At 22.0% G+C, this 18,892-nt stretch overlaps 1 protein-coding gene across 1 annotated transcript; it reads left to right on the forward strand.

Annotated features, from left to right (window-relative positions):
* The first annotated feature begins 321 nt into the window (after positions 1-321).
* Positions 322-4,284, forward strand: LOC129609865 (toll-like receptor 3). The gene is made up of 2 exons (XM_055522017.1): positions 322-403; positions 490-4,284. Exon 2 carries the CDS (start codon positions 763-765, stop codon positions 4,123-4,125), a length of 3,363 nt encoding a protein of 1,120 aa, XP_055377992.1. The 5' UTR covers positions 322-403; positions 490-762; the 3' UTR covers positions 4,126-4,284.
* The last annotated feature ends 14,608 nt before the right edge of the window (positions 4,285-18,892 follow it).

Here is an 18,892-nt window from a genome sequence, read left to right on the forward strand (position 1 = left end):
CAGATAGCGTTTAGCTTAATTGAAAATCAAAATTTGGAAGTATTTAGAATAGAACATTAAATTTGATAACTTATTAAGAGAAAATAATTTAGAAATCTTACGCGGTAAAATTTAAGGAGCATGTTGTTTCGGAAAAGCAAGTTTACTGTAGGAACTTGACACATTCTATTTTGCACTCTATTGACAGGTAAAAATTTAATTAAATTGTAAACGCGATACATAATATTTTTTTGTGTTGTATTCGTATCATAAATGAGTGGGATCAAAATATACTTGTAGTACTGCCTCATTTATAATGGTAATTATGTATTTATTCAACGTAAGCACGTCAATCGATGACATTTATTGTTCAAAAATAAATTTTAAAATATTTGTAATATTTGCTGCAGAAATTTATTAAAAGGTAATTTTTTATATTTTTTTTATATTTCCTGGTCTATTATTAATTGAAGTACTTCAAATATGCTAAAAATTTTATTTCGATTTTAGAATATTATCATACAACGAATCAAAATAGACTTGAGAGAAATTTAAAAGACTTAAGTGGAAAACCTGAAATGAAAGTGAAGGTTATTCATGTTTTCGTTAATTTATTCACCAACTAAGACATTCGGTTAATATAGCAAAAAAAAAAAGGTTTTAATAAACACAAGTATACGAAATTAATTCTATTATACCTCAAGCGATGTTCTGTTATCTCTTTAAGCTAGAAATATTTAATTTTTATTGAAAACTAGTTTTTTTTATTGAAAGTTTATCAAAATGAATTGCTTACTTATAATTACATTGATAACATTATTTAAATTGGAATTTGGTATAGGAGAATATATTCCACCTGGACCAAGATATAGATGCCCCGAAAAAAGTAATAGTATATATCCATGTAAATGTCTCAAAGGATCGGATAAAGGATTATTTGTACGCTGTGACAATAGTAATTTAGCTAGTCTTACTGTAAGTCTAAATAATATTGCAAATTTAAAATTGCCTGTAGAGAATTTAACAATTTCCAATGGAAATTTTGAAAGTCTTTTTGGGCCAATATTTTTTAAAATTAAAGCTAGAGTATTGAACATAATTTCCACACCAATAAAAAACATTGAAAAACATGCATTTTTTGGGATCAATGAAACTCTTCAGGAATTACATATTATTGGAACACATATAAAGGAATTTCCTGCCGAAGCATTTAAAGTTCTTGGAAATTTAACAGTTTTAAATATTGATAATCATAATATTGAAACGCTAAAAACTGATATTTTATTTGAAAGTTTACTTGTTAACCGTTTGGAAAAATTTCATTTTATCAATGGTTTACTAGAAGAATTTCCGTTTGAAGCATTTCAAGCATTTCGAAAACTTAAAACTTTAGATTTACATGGAAATAACTTATCTGCTTTGAAACGTAATCAGTTTAAAAATTTACGAGAATTAGAAGTATTAGATTTGAGTTATAATAATATAACAACATTAGAGTCATATCATATAGCTGATTTAACAAAATTAATTTGGTGTAATGTTTCTCATAATGCTATAAAACAATTAAGTCGGGGTGCTTTTGCCAGAAACACTGTATTAAAAGTATTAAATATGTCTTACAACAATATTACACGTCTTGATGCTAACAGTTTTCGTGGAATGAGATTTTTAAGGCGTCTCTATATGAGTGATAATCAAATATCGGATGTTGGACGTGGTACTTTTGGTTCAATTACGCGGATTGGTACGATTGATTTAGCTAGAAATTTAATAACAAAAATTGATTACCAAATGTTTGCCCAATTGAATTATATTGAAGTAATTAATGTTGCTGAAAATAAAATTACGGAAATACAAAAGCAATCATTTAAAGATTTATATTTAACGAAAATTAATATATCACATAATGAGGTAAGCACAATTGAAAATTTCGCTTTTGAGAATTGTGCTAATATGACATTACTAGATTTGTCGTATAATAATTTAACTGGAATTGATAGTAATGTGTTTGATTCAACAACTTATGCAACCGAGTTACAACTTTCATATAATTACTTTACAGATATGGCTGGAATACCTTTGCATAATATGACCGGGATAAAAATTTTGAATGCAACACATAATTTTATTGAAACTATACCAAAAAATACTTTTCCAAAATTATATGAACTTCATACAATCGATTTATCTTATAACAAATTAAATTCAATATCAAATGCTGTATTCCAAAATTTATTTTCTTTGCGTTTTTTGAATTTAAGTTACAACGAAATGGAAGAAATAAAATCACCAACATTTGGTACATTATCGACCCTCTTAGAGTTAAATTTGAGTCATAATAAATTAAGAAGTATTGCTAGAGGTGGTATGGCAAAATTAACAAGTTTACGTAATTTCTACTTAAATAACAATGAACTTGAAAAATTATTTCAAATACCGATATCATTAACACATCTTGATTTAAGGTTTAATCAGATCAAGGAGATACCAGAAAATACATGGCCTCGAATGAATTCTTTATTGTACTTGGATTTAAGTCACAATAATATTGGAGATAATATAAAATCAGATAGTTTCACTAGCTTATTAACATTACAAACATTAAGATTAAATAGCAACGGCATAACTAAGACATTTTATAATAAATTAAGTGACTTGACAACATTACAATATTTATATTTGGAATATAACAATATCACACATTTAGATAATTCAGCGTTTGGTAAATTACCAGTTTTATTTGAAATAAATTTATCGTATAATCAAATTCATAATATTAGTAATAATGCATTTAATGGTTTATTACAACTCTTAAAACTAAATTTATCCTCGAACTCTCTGCGTACGATATCAAATAATGCATTTGAGGGTTTGGTTTCATTACGTGACTTAGATTTGTCATATAATTTATTGGAAGGTTTGCATAATAAATCCAAAAGTTTGCTAGAACATTGTTTAAGCTTAGAACGTCTGAATGTTAGCCATAATCGAATCAATCTTGTAAATCGTAAAACATTCCCTTCAGATCCATATATTCCATATAAATTAAATCATGTTGATTTGAGTTATAATAAAATCCCAATTTTAACATTTGATTTAACGTATGGTACCAGAAAGTTGAAATATCTTAATATCTCAAATAATTTAATATTAGATATACGGAAATATATTATTGGAAATTTAACTTCACTGGAAATTTTAGATTTATCTAATAATCGTATTGAAGATTTAGTAACAGAACATGGTTTTGAGAAATTACCAAGAAATTTAACTCAAATTTATTTACAAAATAATGAAATTTTTAATATTCCATTTAATGAATTCGAAAATCTTACTCAGCTTCAAATACTTAATTTAGAAAGTAATAAATTGAAAACTTTCCCCCAACAATTAATTGATAAATTAAATGATAATGGAACTTTCATTTATTATGAAAAAAATCCAATTAATTGTGATTGTAAACTAAGACCTCTACAACATTTTATATTGAAAAAATTTGAGAATAGTAAACCATTATTAAATATAGAATGTGAATCACCCCAACATTTAACAATGACCAAATTAAAAGATATTTCTGATGAACAATTACAATGTATTGGTGAAAACGTTCAAAATAGTGATAATAATACAAATGATAAACAAATGGAAAATGATTATTCACTCCTAACTGATATAGAATTTCGTGAAATATTTTATCATCAAAGCAAAGTTACCATTAGATGGTATGTAACTTCAACTCGAGATGTTTCTGGCTTTTATGTTAGTTTACGTAATGAAAATAATGAAATCTTCTTCGATCAACATTTAATTTATGATAAAAGATTTATTGAAATTCCAGCTGATATTATTAATGAAGCATATTTATCGTCAAGCATTTTAGAAATATGTGTTTTAACAAAGAATAGTTTAAATGTAATTGGACAATGGTTCGATTCGCAATGTATTAAAATTCCAAAAGATTTTAAGAAAACATTGAATATATCCGATGGACAATTTATAATTGCAAAAAAAAATAACAAAAATATTAATGATAGAAAGAATAGCAAATTAAGGAATAAAAGTAGTGGTGCTAATAAAGCTAATATAATTGATATTTCCATTTATATTAGTATTTTGATCTTAAACTTTTTATTTATAATCTTTTAATAATTATGTACCTTGTTTTATGTACAATAATATAAAAAAAAAATTAATTTTAAGTTGCCAAATATTAATATGCTTAATATTTATTTCATTTAAAAAAATATTTTATTTTATTTATTTTGAAAATTTGTAACAGAAGTGTAGAATTATTAAAGTTCGAATTTAAAAAGTTATGAATTTTTAAATTAAAAAAAAAATTTATAATAATTGTGATGATTAATTTTCAGCTTATTATTAATGTATATTAATTAAGAAATTGTGTTTTAAAATTATTACAATATAGCATAGCATTTATAATTTTATAATTGCAATAATCATATGTACATATATAATATTTTAAAAAAATATGAAAATTTAGAAAGAATAATATACACTAAATCTGTGGTATTAAAAATTGTTGTATTAGATGAGAAATTCAGAATATTTTCCAACATTTGATGAAAAATACATCAAATGTTCTGACCGTTTATTATATTCTGGCTGTTATGATTATTGTTGTTATTAATTTAATTTTTTGGTAATAAAATATACATGAATTGTTGTAGTTTAGTTAGAGATTAGATAAAAATTACAAACAGAAACAAAAAAGAAACAGAAATCCTTAATAATTTAATTAAATGACTAAATAATAAAAGTAAATCTCGAAAATTAAATTGAAAATGAAATAAAAATAAAATAATTACCAAAAAAATAATTAGATTAAGTTTTTTTTTATTTATTAAACTGCCTTACTTTATCGCTTCATAAAAATTAAAATACTCGTTATATACCTACAGACTATATTATATAATATACGTACATGTATACGTTTTTTTATACACATATACGTATGTACATTTTTTTTGTATAAATTTCATTGCTGCTGTTAATTAAATAATTTAAGAATTTTATTTTTAATATTATTTATATATAAAATATTTGTTACTAATTTAAAAATAAAAAATTTAAAAATTTTTATTGTGTAAGAAAGAGAAATTCGAATAAAATTTTTTATAAAATATTCACAAAATTAGTATTAATTATATTTTGTGCATTTTGTAGAACGGAAAATATCATTAAAATTTTTTAAAAATAGCATTAAAATAGAAGTATTCTAATGAATTTAATAATTTTTTTTATTATTTTTAGTTTGATAATCCGTCAATTTTATTTCTTAAATCCTTTTATTAAATTGCACTACTTTTTCAAATTTTGCAAAAAAAAATTTGAAAAAAGTGGCTTATTAGTTTCTCTATCTCCGTCCGTTCGTCCGTCCGTACACATATTTATTAAACTTCTATAACTTTTGAGATAGAAAGTTGAAATTTTAAAAAGAAATAAATCTTTACGAGAAACTTAGAAGAAAATTTTTACCTATCTCCTTCTCTCTTAAATTTATAGCTACTAAAAGTCGTAAAAATGCCATTTTTTGACTATTTGTAGGCATGAAACCACAAAAATTTTTTTAATTTTTTAAACGCAAAAAGGTTAAAGCTTCTTCTGCTCGTTAATAACAAAATTACCGTTAAAATTAACCGTTATTTAAGCTATGTTTTTTTATATATTTTCGAAATCGTTTTTCATCTAGAGGGTAAGTTGTAGAATTCTAAAATTTTAGAAACTTTTAGATACTAATAAATTTTAGTTTCTTTTTAGCTTACTCCGTTAGAAGAAAAATTTTTCTCCAAAATTTTTTCCTTCGCAAGGTGTCGCCCTATGAAGTTTAAAAAATTTGTATCTTCGGCGCTTTATATTTGCAAAACTGCAAATTTTTTCAAAATTCTATAAAATTGGAAATCTAACGGTAAATGCCATATCATTAAAAAATATGATTATTTATCATAACTCACGAATTCCGGGAATTCGGCCAATAGATATCGTAAATGTATGCAATAAATTGATTTATTTATTTGTATGTGGATAGTAATTTAAATAATGTAGTAAATTGTTTTTAACAGCATTTAATGTTAATTTTTATTTTACAGTAAAAATTATTTAAAGGATTCAATGATTTTTTCTGAACAACTTTGTTAATAATAAGATGTTTGTCATGCGAATATTTATAACGAAATACATATAAATTTTTTAAAAAAAATTAAAGAAGCGAAAATTTGACGCAAAATTTACCTTGAAAATAAAGTACCTATTTAAAATTAAAATTAAATAATATCGGGTACTTGGTTGTTAAACTAAACTGTGCGTAATCTAGTTTGTAGTAGGTGTGTTATGTTCCTTTTTTGTACTAAGTATAGCTATGATTTGTCCTTGCTTCTTTTGTCTTTGAAAAAATAACTACATTTCTGAATATTTAATTTCCCAAGTCTTTATTACTTAATTTTTGCTCATTAAATTAATTTCTAAGTTATAAAGAAAAATAAATATCGAAATAAATATTTTTATTTAATAAATTATAATTATATAAATATATTATATTAATCATTTACAAACATGATGTTATTCATTGTTATAAATTCATTTATCTAATGCTACAGGATCAAAAAATTCTGAATTTTCTTCTTTATTTTCATCAATAATAATATTATTTGCATTATTGTTATTATTATTATTAAATGAACTAAAAAATCCAAAACCATTTCCATTTTGTGGAAAAACAGGATTTCCACTTGGATCTAAATATTCAAAACCATTTTGTCCCATTTTAATACAATTAAAACGCATTTCAAACATTTCATTTGTTTGACCCATACGAACTACCATTGACCTTGAATTAAAATTTAATAATTTCATTTAATTTTCTTGAATTTAATCTTTTCATTGAAAAAAAATTATTTTACTTACATGCACATATGAACATTATAATCAATAAATTTCATATCAGTTATTTTTAAGCACATTGCTAATGGTAATGGTACCATAATTGGCATACTAAAATAATAAATTTTTAAGATTTCTTAGATTAAGATACTTGTTTTTTTTTTTTTTTAGAAGTAAAATAAATTTAAATACCATAATGGTGCTGGATTTCTTGCTGAAAATGTTTGTAACATTATATTCTGATCATTTATTAAAGCATACACATTAACTGCAGTCTCATCTGGAATATAACTCATGTTGAGGCATACTGGAATTAAAACAAAATTTTATATAATGTACATAATTTACAACAATGTATGAATATGAATAGATTGAATAGGCATCATTTTGTAATTTTCTAAGTTTCTAAAAAAATATTAGGCGAAAAAAACTGTTCGGTTGTTATTAGTATAGTTTTCTTGTTAAAATATACAATCAGATTTTGTTGAAACATACAATAAATCATTATTAGACAATTTTTGTCAAAATTTATTGAAAAACAGTTTCAATGGGGGTTTACGCATCTTGTTTCTTATAGGACCTTTTATTGAATTTTCTCTTATTTTCAAATTGAATGCACCACGGTCATCGTCGTTGAAGTTGAAAAATTTAATTGTATTGTAAAAAAAATGTAATTTTTAATTCAATTAATGTAATACACTTAAATAAAATGAAATTCGAAAACAAAATTAGAAATTTACTTTTCAGCTATAAGAGCCGAATAAAAATTTCTAAAAATTTCAGAAAGCGTAAACCTAAAAGTTATAGATCGCCTTAAGGACTTATGTATGTCTTTTTATATGTGTAACGTTCCGAAATATTTGTATTTTTCTTTTCCAAACTTTGTCTCCACATATTTTAGTCAGAAGTAATTTGCAATTAATCTCAATGAATCACAAAGATTGCGTTCTAAAGGTTGTTGAAGCTCTGCTGTATAGTTTTAATTATATTTATATAATTTAAAAATAACGAAGTTGGTAATGTTTTCTTTTTCTAGTAAATGAAAATATTTAATACTTGAATGTTTTAACTTGTAAAATTGACTATTTTTCAGTTTATGCTCAGAATTTATGGTGTAAGAATTTTGATATTTCAAAAACTGTTAAAATTTTTCCATATCTAAGTTCATAGTTATCTAGCCACATACGTATATATAACAAAATATATCTGACTATAGTTAATATTAATTAAGTATATATTAAAAGTTTATTCAGTTAAAACTAAGTTGCTTGGTTGAAATAACACAAAGTTAAATGTTGTTGAAAATATTCAAAATTTTGATGTTATCAATAATTAAGGTCCCGTAGTTTGCAGATGAATTACAATTAAATTGATATTTTTTAGATTGAACTAGTATTTTATGATATTTTTTATTTTTTTTGTTATTGTAATTTGTAAATATGTATATAATTATGTAAATTGCAATTATATTTTATTTATTTTTTAAAAATAAAAACATATTCACTAAAATTATATAGAGGGAAAGAATTTTGAAATTAACGTGGTATAATGTGTGTGAATTAGTAATTTATTAAACCGTGTGTGCTCTTTTTATAAAATTAGTTGTTTTCAACTTATTTCATTATATTATAGTTTCTAATATTTAGTTAAATTATAGTTTATCTATATGAACAATAATTATAAAAACAATTTTAATAATCACATTTTCTATCATAATTATATTGTGCCATTCTTATTCCTGTACAACATCCACATATTCTATTTTGGCAAGTACATGCTTCTCCAACGAATGGTAATCGATTTTGTCCACAATTATCATCTAATCTAAATGGTAAAATTCTTGGTGGTAAAATTTTTTCTTTTGTTTCAACATTATAAAATATTAAACCATCGTTTGGTATTATTTTACTTAAATCACTACTATCACTTTTAACAATTGAAAATTGAAAATTTATTAAAAACAATAAAATAAATAATAAATATTTATAAAAATAAAATTCCATTTTAATTTTAACAAATGAATTTTTAGAGGACAAAAATGATATTTTTTTTGTTTGTATTTTTCTTTTGTAAATTTTAAAATATGCTAAACTTTATTGATATAAAATATTTGAATAGTTTTCAGTTCGGAAACTCTTAAAACAATGCATCAAATATTCCATGCAACATTTCTTTTATATATAAATAAAAAGTATAATCATAAAAATAAATTAAAAAGAAACAAAAAAGTTGTAATAAATAAAACAGCGGATCTTTTTTTTTATAAGTGGCGCTTAAATTGCACCCATTATCAATTTAAATGCATTTAAACTATATACTTATACCGTTATTAATATGTTGGACTATATAGTTTTCTTAAGCCAGGTGTAAGCATAGAAAGATTTGAAGGAAATCTGAAGAAATTATTTTATTTGAAGAAAATATTAAATCTTTATTAATTTGGAAAAAATAAGGGAAATCTCTGCTCAAAGACATAGTTAAGTTGATTTCCTTAACGCCACTCTTAAATGTTGTTTTATGGGTTTTTATTTCGCAAGTTTGTATATAAGGTATTACTCTAGTTAAGAATGAATTTTTAAGTTACAAGATTTTTCACACTACAAGCATTTCTTGTCTTATTTAGCAAGTTATGATTGATAAAGTAGCTTGCAGATTATTCTATCTATAGGATAAGTAAATATATCGATCGCTACAGGTCGCAAGTAGTAACACGTGTCTGCATTTTTTCCGATCTCATAAAATGATTTGTGTAATCATAATTTATCTTTTTGCTTTGCAAATTATCACAATTACGTGATAGTTTTGTAACATTAGGCTATTTGATACCTCGTGTAAAAAGTAAACTATAGTAAAAAATCATATAAAATGTAACTTTTTTTAATTTTCTGCAAAAATTTGTTCTATATATTTGTTTGTACTTGGTATAACTTTGTTATCTAATGATATGTAATATCAAAATTTTATTGTGTTCATTTTGTTCAGTTTATAAAACTTGTATAGTAGAAAAATATATTCATACATATATTCATAGTACAATCGCAGTAGCACCGCTGTTATAGTACATCTCGCACAAACAACGGTGATCGGGAGCTGGAACATCGTTTATTGCGATTGGAGTGAATGATTGAAAATATTAGTTTGGGAAATCTTCAATATTTTCGTGATAATTGCTCTAGATCTTTTTCGAGAAAGTTTTCGCGTAATTCAAAAAATTTTCACTCCAAAAATGATAACCGGTTGTGTTACTATCACAGAAAGTTCGGAAATAAGGTCCTTAAATGCACGTATAGAAGGACTTTGGAGCATACAAATGAAGGTAGAAGGACTTTCGAACATACAAATAACAAACATACTCCTCAAACATTGAATACCTCAAACTAACTTCACCTATGACAAACGCGGCGTGTTCGCAGGTTACGATCACAAGTCGCTTATTTATTAGAAACAACGCGACCACACCGGTGCTGAACTTTCTTTCATTCCGCACGGTAACTTTATTGATAGGAAACAAAAGTCAGACTTTATACTTACCGCGGCAAATGGTTCCATCAATAATACATTTGGTTCGAGATTACTACAATTGAACTTGGGATTAAAACGTAATTTTACACATCCTTTCGTAATAGCATCTGTTAAACACCCTATAATTGGTTCAGATTTTCTGTATTGTAAATTACACCTGCCTCAATTTTTATATCAGAAATATTGTATAACTCTTAAATTTCTTTCTGGATTTCTTGTGAGATTCTTAAAATGTATTAAAAATTCTATAGACTTGTATCTAGTTCTTTTATATTGAGACACATTTTTATGTTGGGGATTAGTGTACGATACACTAGTTTTGGAGTAGTACGTTTCGTTATAGGGGTTTATACATACAAATTGAGTTCTTAGTGTGCAACATATAGGAGGTTTTAAACTTGTTTAATTGCAATTTCATTTACAAAGTATAACTAGATTTCGCAGACTCTATTCAAATCTTAAAGAAATAAAAATTATATTTGAATAAAATAAATATTTATTTTATTAGTTATCTATATCAGATGAGAAAATTTCAATTTTTTTTATGAAACTAATCTATGGTAAACTTTTACAAAAATAATATAGCAACAATTGAACCTCATTCAACAATCATTTTATTCAATAATAATTTTATTGAATGAAACAAGTTTTTTCTGATCGGAACAATCTCATAAGTTTGTTTTTGTATTTTTTTTTTATTTTTCTTGTATTTATAATAAATGTCTTGTAAATTTTCTTGTAATTTTGTCGGATAAACAAGATTAGTAACGTAAATTTAAAATTACGTTTAAAAGAAGTTACAAATTATAATAATAATGATAATAATAATTATATTGTTATATTATTATTAAAATCAATGCGCTATACGTACACACTTAATCATTATACTTTGCAATACATTCAGTTTAAAAATTTCACTCAAACTCTATTAGTGTACCTACATATATAATATAAAATTATAATGACATTTTAATATAAAGTTAAACTTGTATGCATATAAAAAGGGAAAGTGATAAAAATGCATACATAAGAAAATGTTGTGATTTAAATGTTGCACCTTAAAAAAAGTATTGTGGATATGTATAATTGGTAAATAGAGATAATATATTGGTTTACATATTTACAATTAGTTTAATTCAATGATTTCAATTTTAAATTAATAATAGGAAAGAATTGATAAGAATCATTAATAAAGAATAAAATTAAATGAGTAAAATTGTAATTATAATTTGAGTGAAACTTGCAGTTTCTGTAAAAAAATAATTAAAGTGCTTCAAAATTAGGATTCTTAGAAATTGGGTACTGAAATATAAATTTTAGAAATTTAATATTGTATTTGATGAAATATGTTGATTTTATTATATGTAAAACTATTGGAATTAAAGCAAAAATATTACTTTTACGTTAAAGTAATGTGGTAAACGGTCTACTATGTCGTATAACGAATAACCTGAATATTATATTCTTGCTAAATATTTGTGTGAATATCCAAAAATTATTTATAAATAAATTAAAATCATTCAAAATTTATAATATGTTAAATATAATTTATTATTATAATTAGAATATAAAATAGAATTCTGAAATATATTATGTCTGAATGGACTATAGAAATACAGAACAATTTTGATTTCCAATATAATTAACTTAAATTAAAAAAAAACTGACTTGAATTAAAGAAAAGTTGATTCACTATTAAATTATTATTGTTATTGATTTACTTTATTATTAAATTATGTTATTCCAAATAAGGCACAAAAAAATTTTCATTTTTCTTTGCCTTCTTTTCAAATAACTCGAGATTTTATTTCGTTCTATATATCGTATATGAATCCTTTTATTATTCTAGAGTAAAGGTGAACAAACTATATACATATATTATAGATATAATATGGTCTGTATTACAAAGTTGTGTATAATTAAAAAATAAAAAGAAACTTTAAAGAATAATTTTTCAAAAGTTACAAGTGAGCATCAATGAAAATTATTGAAATTTTATGATTTTTAATCTAAAAGAAATTTTATTGAAAATTTTATTTCATCTTTCTAAGTTTTATATCAATAATTGCTCACTTATGTTTGTTTGTGGAATAAAATGAATTTCAATTAAACTGAAACTTTGATATACATACAAAATGAAATAAAATATTATTTTTTCATATAACAAAATATATGAGTTTCAAAATGGCTTATATTTCGTTTCTTTAATCATTTTGTCCTTTCGGTATACTAAAATTTTAGTATTGTGCCACTTAAGATGTTTTCAACTTTAAAAAATTATTTTTTTACATTTAATAAATTTCAGATTTTTTATAACGCTTATATTAAAGAATACATATATATTCGTCAAAATCTCAAATTTCATATGAGTATTTAATGAAAGTTGTATATTTAAATACTTTTGGAAATCAGACTTTGTCCAAAGACAAATAATAGAAATTAAGATTCTTTTCTCATATGATTCAATTTAAATACAAAAAAAAATAATTAAATTTTGATTCTAAATCAGAATCATGCATAAACAGTCATTATGAGCTTTGTCGGTATAATGTTAGCGGCACCCTAAATTCAATTTCAATAATGGTTGAATTTAAATAAAAAAAAAACTATAAATTGTGATTCTTTTATTGCCCCCTTTTTATTGCGATATGGTATAATATATTCGCAACAATACTCAATTACAAATACTATACTTTAATTATGTAAAAACTAAAAAAAGAATATTTTTCGTGCATGTACAAAATTTTCATAATAAGGGCTTTAGTTTCACAAGCCATACGATTTAGGGCAATAGCTACATGTGGATAATTCATAAATTTACTCAAAATCTTATAAACAAGAGGTTTTCAAGTCGAATCTCCAAGGCAAATAACTTATACATACCAAACTATAGTTTGAACAAGTTTATTTTCACCAAAATTCAGTATGAATTCGATTTTGGCAATTATTCCCAATTTTGTCTTATTTCGGTTTTCTTCAATATTTCCAGTCTCATTATTTTGGTATATAGCACTTTAAATTTAAGGCTTAGTTTTATTTTTAGTATATAGTATAACTTTCACTTATGTTCACATTTAATCTTGGGTATCATGTTATTAATAGGATAGCAAATATGAGAATGAGAGTTCAAATGTTAACTTCTTTTAAATTTCATAGTGAGACTAGTTAGTGATAATTTAATTTAATTTAATTTAAATAAAAATACTATTTGTTTTTTAATTGAATCAATTTTTATATATTTTTTCTTTCTTTATTTTGTGATAAAATATAATTCTAAAGTGATTTACACAATACTTTATATTCTATTTGTTTTCAATTTTAGTTATTATCATTATTAGTTTTTTTTGTTTTTTTTTTTGTTTTTCTCTATTATAACTTATTTACTATATTTTAATTATTTCTTTTGTTTTTTTTATCAAATTTTTACTATAATACAACATTTTGTTCTCGTTTTTTACCTTTTATTTTGTTATTTATTTTTTATTGTGTGAGTAATTTTTATTTATTTATTTTTTATTTATTTCTTAATTACATTTTGGATTTTAAATTTAATTATAGTAGCATATGTATGTTTTTGGTTTTATTATTTTAATTAATTAATGAATTAATGAGAAACAAAGTATTCTTCAAAGATGATCTTTTATATATATATATATATGAAATTAATATATTTTCAATATAAAAAAATAAAATAATAATAAGCTAATTAGTATAATGCCTAAATTATGAATATCTCTTGAATTTGGAATTTTTCTACTGGATCTAAAGGAATGAATTTTAAAAGTGTCGCCACTGTTTGAAAAAATTCAATATTAAAATTCGTGTAATCTAATTACAAACATTTTCTTGTTATACTTTTTCGAATCTAATTAATTTGTGGAATTTTTTTTTCATTGTTGAAATTTTTTGTATTTTTTTAATTCAAGAATTCCACAATAAGAGTCTTAATCTGTTAAAATAAAATAAAAAAATACTTACTCCCGTGGACAACCTTGTGCAAAATTAAAATTACGAAACAAAAAATTACAGACGTCTACAATAAAAGAAAATGTTCTGATCCTCCCATGCTAGAATAAATCGTATTTTTACGAGAAGACCCTTATTAATAATTGTAGGAGCATTGGGGAACGTTTTTTTTACTGTACAGACATTCATAATTGACACTACTATAATAACTTTGAATTTTTTTTAGTAATTATTTTAAGTTTGAATTTAAAATTAAAATTTTTTTTACACTTCATTATTTTTGACTGCAATTTTATAAAAATATCTTGTAATTTTGAGAAATTATAAATATTTGCTTAAGAAATATTTTGAATTTTGTGTATCTAATTATGGAACAATTCATAGTCAGAATTTGAGTGTATGTAACATTTACAATTCTGGCGTGAATTTGAACTTAAAATCGTTTTCATGTATTTTAAAAGTCAAAATATTTGATAAAGAAATATATAGGTAAAATGAATTCGAAATGAGCTCTTAATCAAGTTCACATCAAGTTACAATTATTCTTTTTAGATTGTAATTACTATTGATTGATTTAAGTATTAAATATGTATTTAAATTTAAATTAATTAATTTAAAATGTGTGAATGAACATTTAATTTAAAAGGAGAACATAAATTATTGCTTGCAGTCATATTGCATACAAGAAAAAATCATATATACGGGCTGATATTTTCAAAATAAAAAAATTTGTTTATTTTTTAATTTATTAAGAGAAATTAAATTTTATTTTATATTTTTAATTAAGTTTAGAAATTTATTATAATGCTTATATGGTTTTTGTTCTGTTTTTTTTTTATTGTACCTTAAAATAATTTATATAATTTATGTAATATTATTATAATACTAGTTAGATTTATCAGTTTTCTATTGTCTTCAGTTTTAGAAGAGTATTTTGTTTTTTTTTTTAATTAATTATTTAAAAATAAATGATATTTGGAAAAATAACAAATAAACTGTAATTAAGGAAAAGAAAATATAAAGTAATTTATTTAAACTAATATTTAAAATAATTATATTTTTTTATTATATTTAGAATTTTCTTGTACTTTAATAATGTACATTTAGAAAAATAATGTGTATTTAAAATATTTCTATCAATTAATTTATATTTTTCATAAAAAATTTATTATTCAAATTATTATGATATTTTATTTAATATTTAAAATAAGAATATAGTATATAATAATATTCTTAATATTAAAATTAAATTAATAATATTCTAAATTTAAAAAAGAAATTTGTTGGATTTTAGAAATACTAAATTACTTTATTGTTAGATTTAATTTAACTTTCTGTTCTTACTAAGTGCCAAAAATGATCGAAATTCATGGTCGATGTGATGATATGAATTTTTTCAAATGCAATTTTCGTTATAATGCATATTTTCGTAGTAATATGTGTGTGTGTGTGTGGTAAAAATTATTTATATAAAGGATATAGTGCGAGTTCTTTATTTTACGTTTTATAATAAAGCAGTACATAAATAGTTATAAATTTATAACAAATTGTGATTTTGATTTTGTTATAATAAATAATATTGGTTGTTAATAAAAAATATTATTGAATTTTCAACTATTTATGTCTATCATTTCTTAATACCAATTTTAAATCAACGTTGAAGAAGTTCATTGTTAAAAGAAGTATATAGATAGTATGTTTCCTTTTTAGAAAATATTGAGATAACTCAAATTATTTCAATAAAATTTAAAATTTTTTTTAATAAAATTTTCTATCATCATTGCACTTTTTTTTATTTGAATAGAATAAACATTTAGTCATAGCTTTTCAATCTAAGGGGATACGTAATTTATAGTCTTTGGCTTATGTGACCTAAAATAGATTATTTTACCGAATAATGAAATTAATTTTTTTTTGGAACAATTATTGTTTTTTTTTTTTGCTTTTTACAGCATTTCATTACTTATTTCGTTGCATAACAGTTTGTAATTTAAATAAACTAAACAACTATGTTAACTATATTAACGCACACCACTCTTGTTAACTCATATATGAATTTAAAGGAAATAATAAAAGATCCTCATTTATATGATTACGAAAACAATAAAGAGTTTCTATTTTGTTAAAATTTCTCTAGAACTTATGAAACGAAATCGCTGTGTACATTATATACGTTATTGTTATTATAAAACATTTTAAATATCATGTAATTTGAATGTTTAAAATAAATTATATAAACTTCTTTTTTGGGTTTCCTTGTTTTGAAATATTAATTTTTTCTTTTTAGATTTTTACTCTTCCATATTTAATTTTAATCTTATATATCATACTTCGTAATTAAGTTGGAGTTGTTATAAGTGGAAATTATCATTACAAACTGTTATTTGATCAAAAATAAATTTCTTTTTTATTATACGATTACAATTAAGTATAAACATTATTTAACATTTTTTACAATATTTACATATTTTACTAATAATATAGTTAGTTATTTGTGCTCAGACAGTCCAACTTTTCGTAAAATATTTATTATTATTACGACAATAAATTGTTAAAAAAAAGAAGTCATTATGATAAAGGTTGATATTTTCAATATAATTGTTAATTTAATTGTTTTTTTGAAATTATTGTAAAGAAAATTTACACATTTTATAATGTACTATAATTATATTTAATAATTTTTCCTTGTATTACAAAAAATACTTTGTAAAATTGTAATGTTATATTTTTCTTAGTTTGATATATTTAATGTTGAAAAAAATAATTATTACAAGAATTTTTAAATATTTATAATAATGAATTGGAATATTTTGGTTGAGTATTTCAAACAACATTTGAATATTACAATTATTTATTTTTAGGAAATTAAATATTATCAAGTGAAAAATTAAATAAAATTAATACTTTAACATTTTATTGATATGTAAATTAAATTTAACAATTTTAATTTTTTAATAAGTTTTCACTGATTATTTAGTAGTGTAAAATCTAAATTTTATTATGTGTTTTTATTATAAAATATTATTATGTTGGACAGAAATCTAAATTTTTATTTAATGAAGTTTCTTTTTTTTTTCAAATTCTATTGAAACTAAAAATTGTTAATAATTTCAATTTCTTTTTATTTTAAGCTGCCTTATTTATGTTTCTAATTTTCTATACTTTCTTTCAATAATTTAATTTATATGTATAATAGAACGAGAATTTTTATTATATTCACTATGGTTAGAGGAAAATTCAAAGAATTTGAATATTCAAAAGGGAAAGCTGCGTTCAATGAATGATTAGTATGAATAGTTTATTAAATTTTCTTAATTACTTATACAATAAGTCGTTTGATATTTTTGTATTGCATTTGTTTATAATAAGAATATTTTTATAATTCATAAAATTCGTTATATTAAAATTTAGTTCGTAAAATATTTTATTCGTTTGTTAATTTGAAATATTATTCAGATTGAAATAATATTTTTAACAAATATAATATTATTCAATGGCAGCTATTAGTTAGTGATGTATTTCGCATTCGTGTATATTTAGAAATATCTAACTATTTCTTTTTTAATGTACAAATAATAAAAGTTCAATTAATATTATATTAAATAGGTGTTAACTTGTTTTTATAATGTAGAAATAATTTGTGAAATAAACGTGAATTACTCACTTGTATTTATTTTTTTAAGGGTATAATGAAAATGTGCTTATATGTATAATTTGATTATGATTATCAAATAAATTAAAAATTTTAATATTTTACTTAATGTATAAAATAAAAATTTGCGTAATAAATAATAAAGTAATTATCAGGGGAAATTGTTCAAATATAATTATTTTAAACTGAATATCGATGATATTTTTTGTGAATAGGGGTTTTTTGAAAACACACATTTAATTACGTATTTTATTTGTTCGAATGTAAAATTATATAAATATTTAATAAATTTGGCTTTTAAAAAAAAATTAATGAGATTACAGTTATCTTATATCGATAAATTAACATATCCCAAACCATTTGTCAAAATTAAGTGTATAAAGAATTTGTAATATAATAGCAAGTATATTAAAAAATTTATTTCTCATAACTATAAATTTTATGAAAGATAATTCTTTTATTTAAAGTATATTAATAGGAATTAAAAAATGTATTACAAATAGAAATTTTACGAATTTTTTATTATAAAAATTGTAAATTTTTAATTTTAGCAATGCATAATATGTTTTTTGATTTGATTGAAAATTTCCTTATCATCTTTACAATATCTTATTATTTGAATGCTGTTTTGCTTTGCCTTAAATGCCTCAAATTGAAGATATAAGTAATAATTTTTAATTTTTACAAGTAAAACAAATGATTCTTAATTATAATAAATCATAGTATTAAAAAATATGTATAAATAAAGCTTTTTAAGCCAATTTAAATGAGTTTTGTGAATACATAATTGGTTATTTTAAATTATTAGAATATTATAAAGAATTTTCCATTCAAATTATTTGAATATTATTGTAGCTCAAATGCGTGAAGAAGTAA

This window comes from Condylostylus longicornis, unplaced genomic scaffold (assembly GCF_029603195.1).
Source record: "Condylostylus longicornis isolate FDR11 unplaced genomic scaffold, ASM2960319v2 ptg000040l, whole genome shotgun sequence".
NCBI lineage: Eukaryota > Metazoa > Arthropoda > Insecta > Diptera > Dolichopodidae > Condylostylus > Condylostylus longicornis.

What these genes read in the sequence shown, in the direction of transcription:
- LOC129609865 (XM_055522017.1), top strand. Translation starts at nt 763, where the DNA reads ATGAATTGCTTACTTATAATTACATTGATAACATTATTTAAATTGGAA.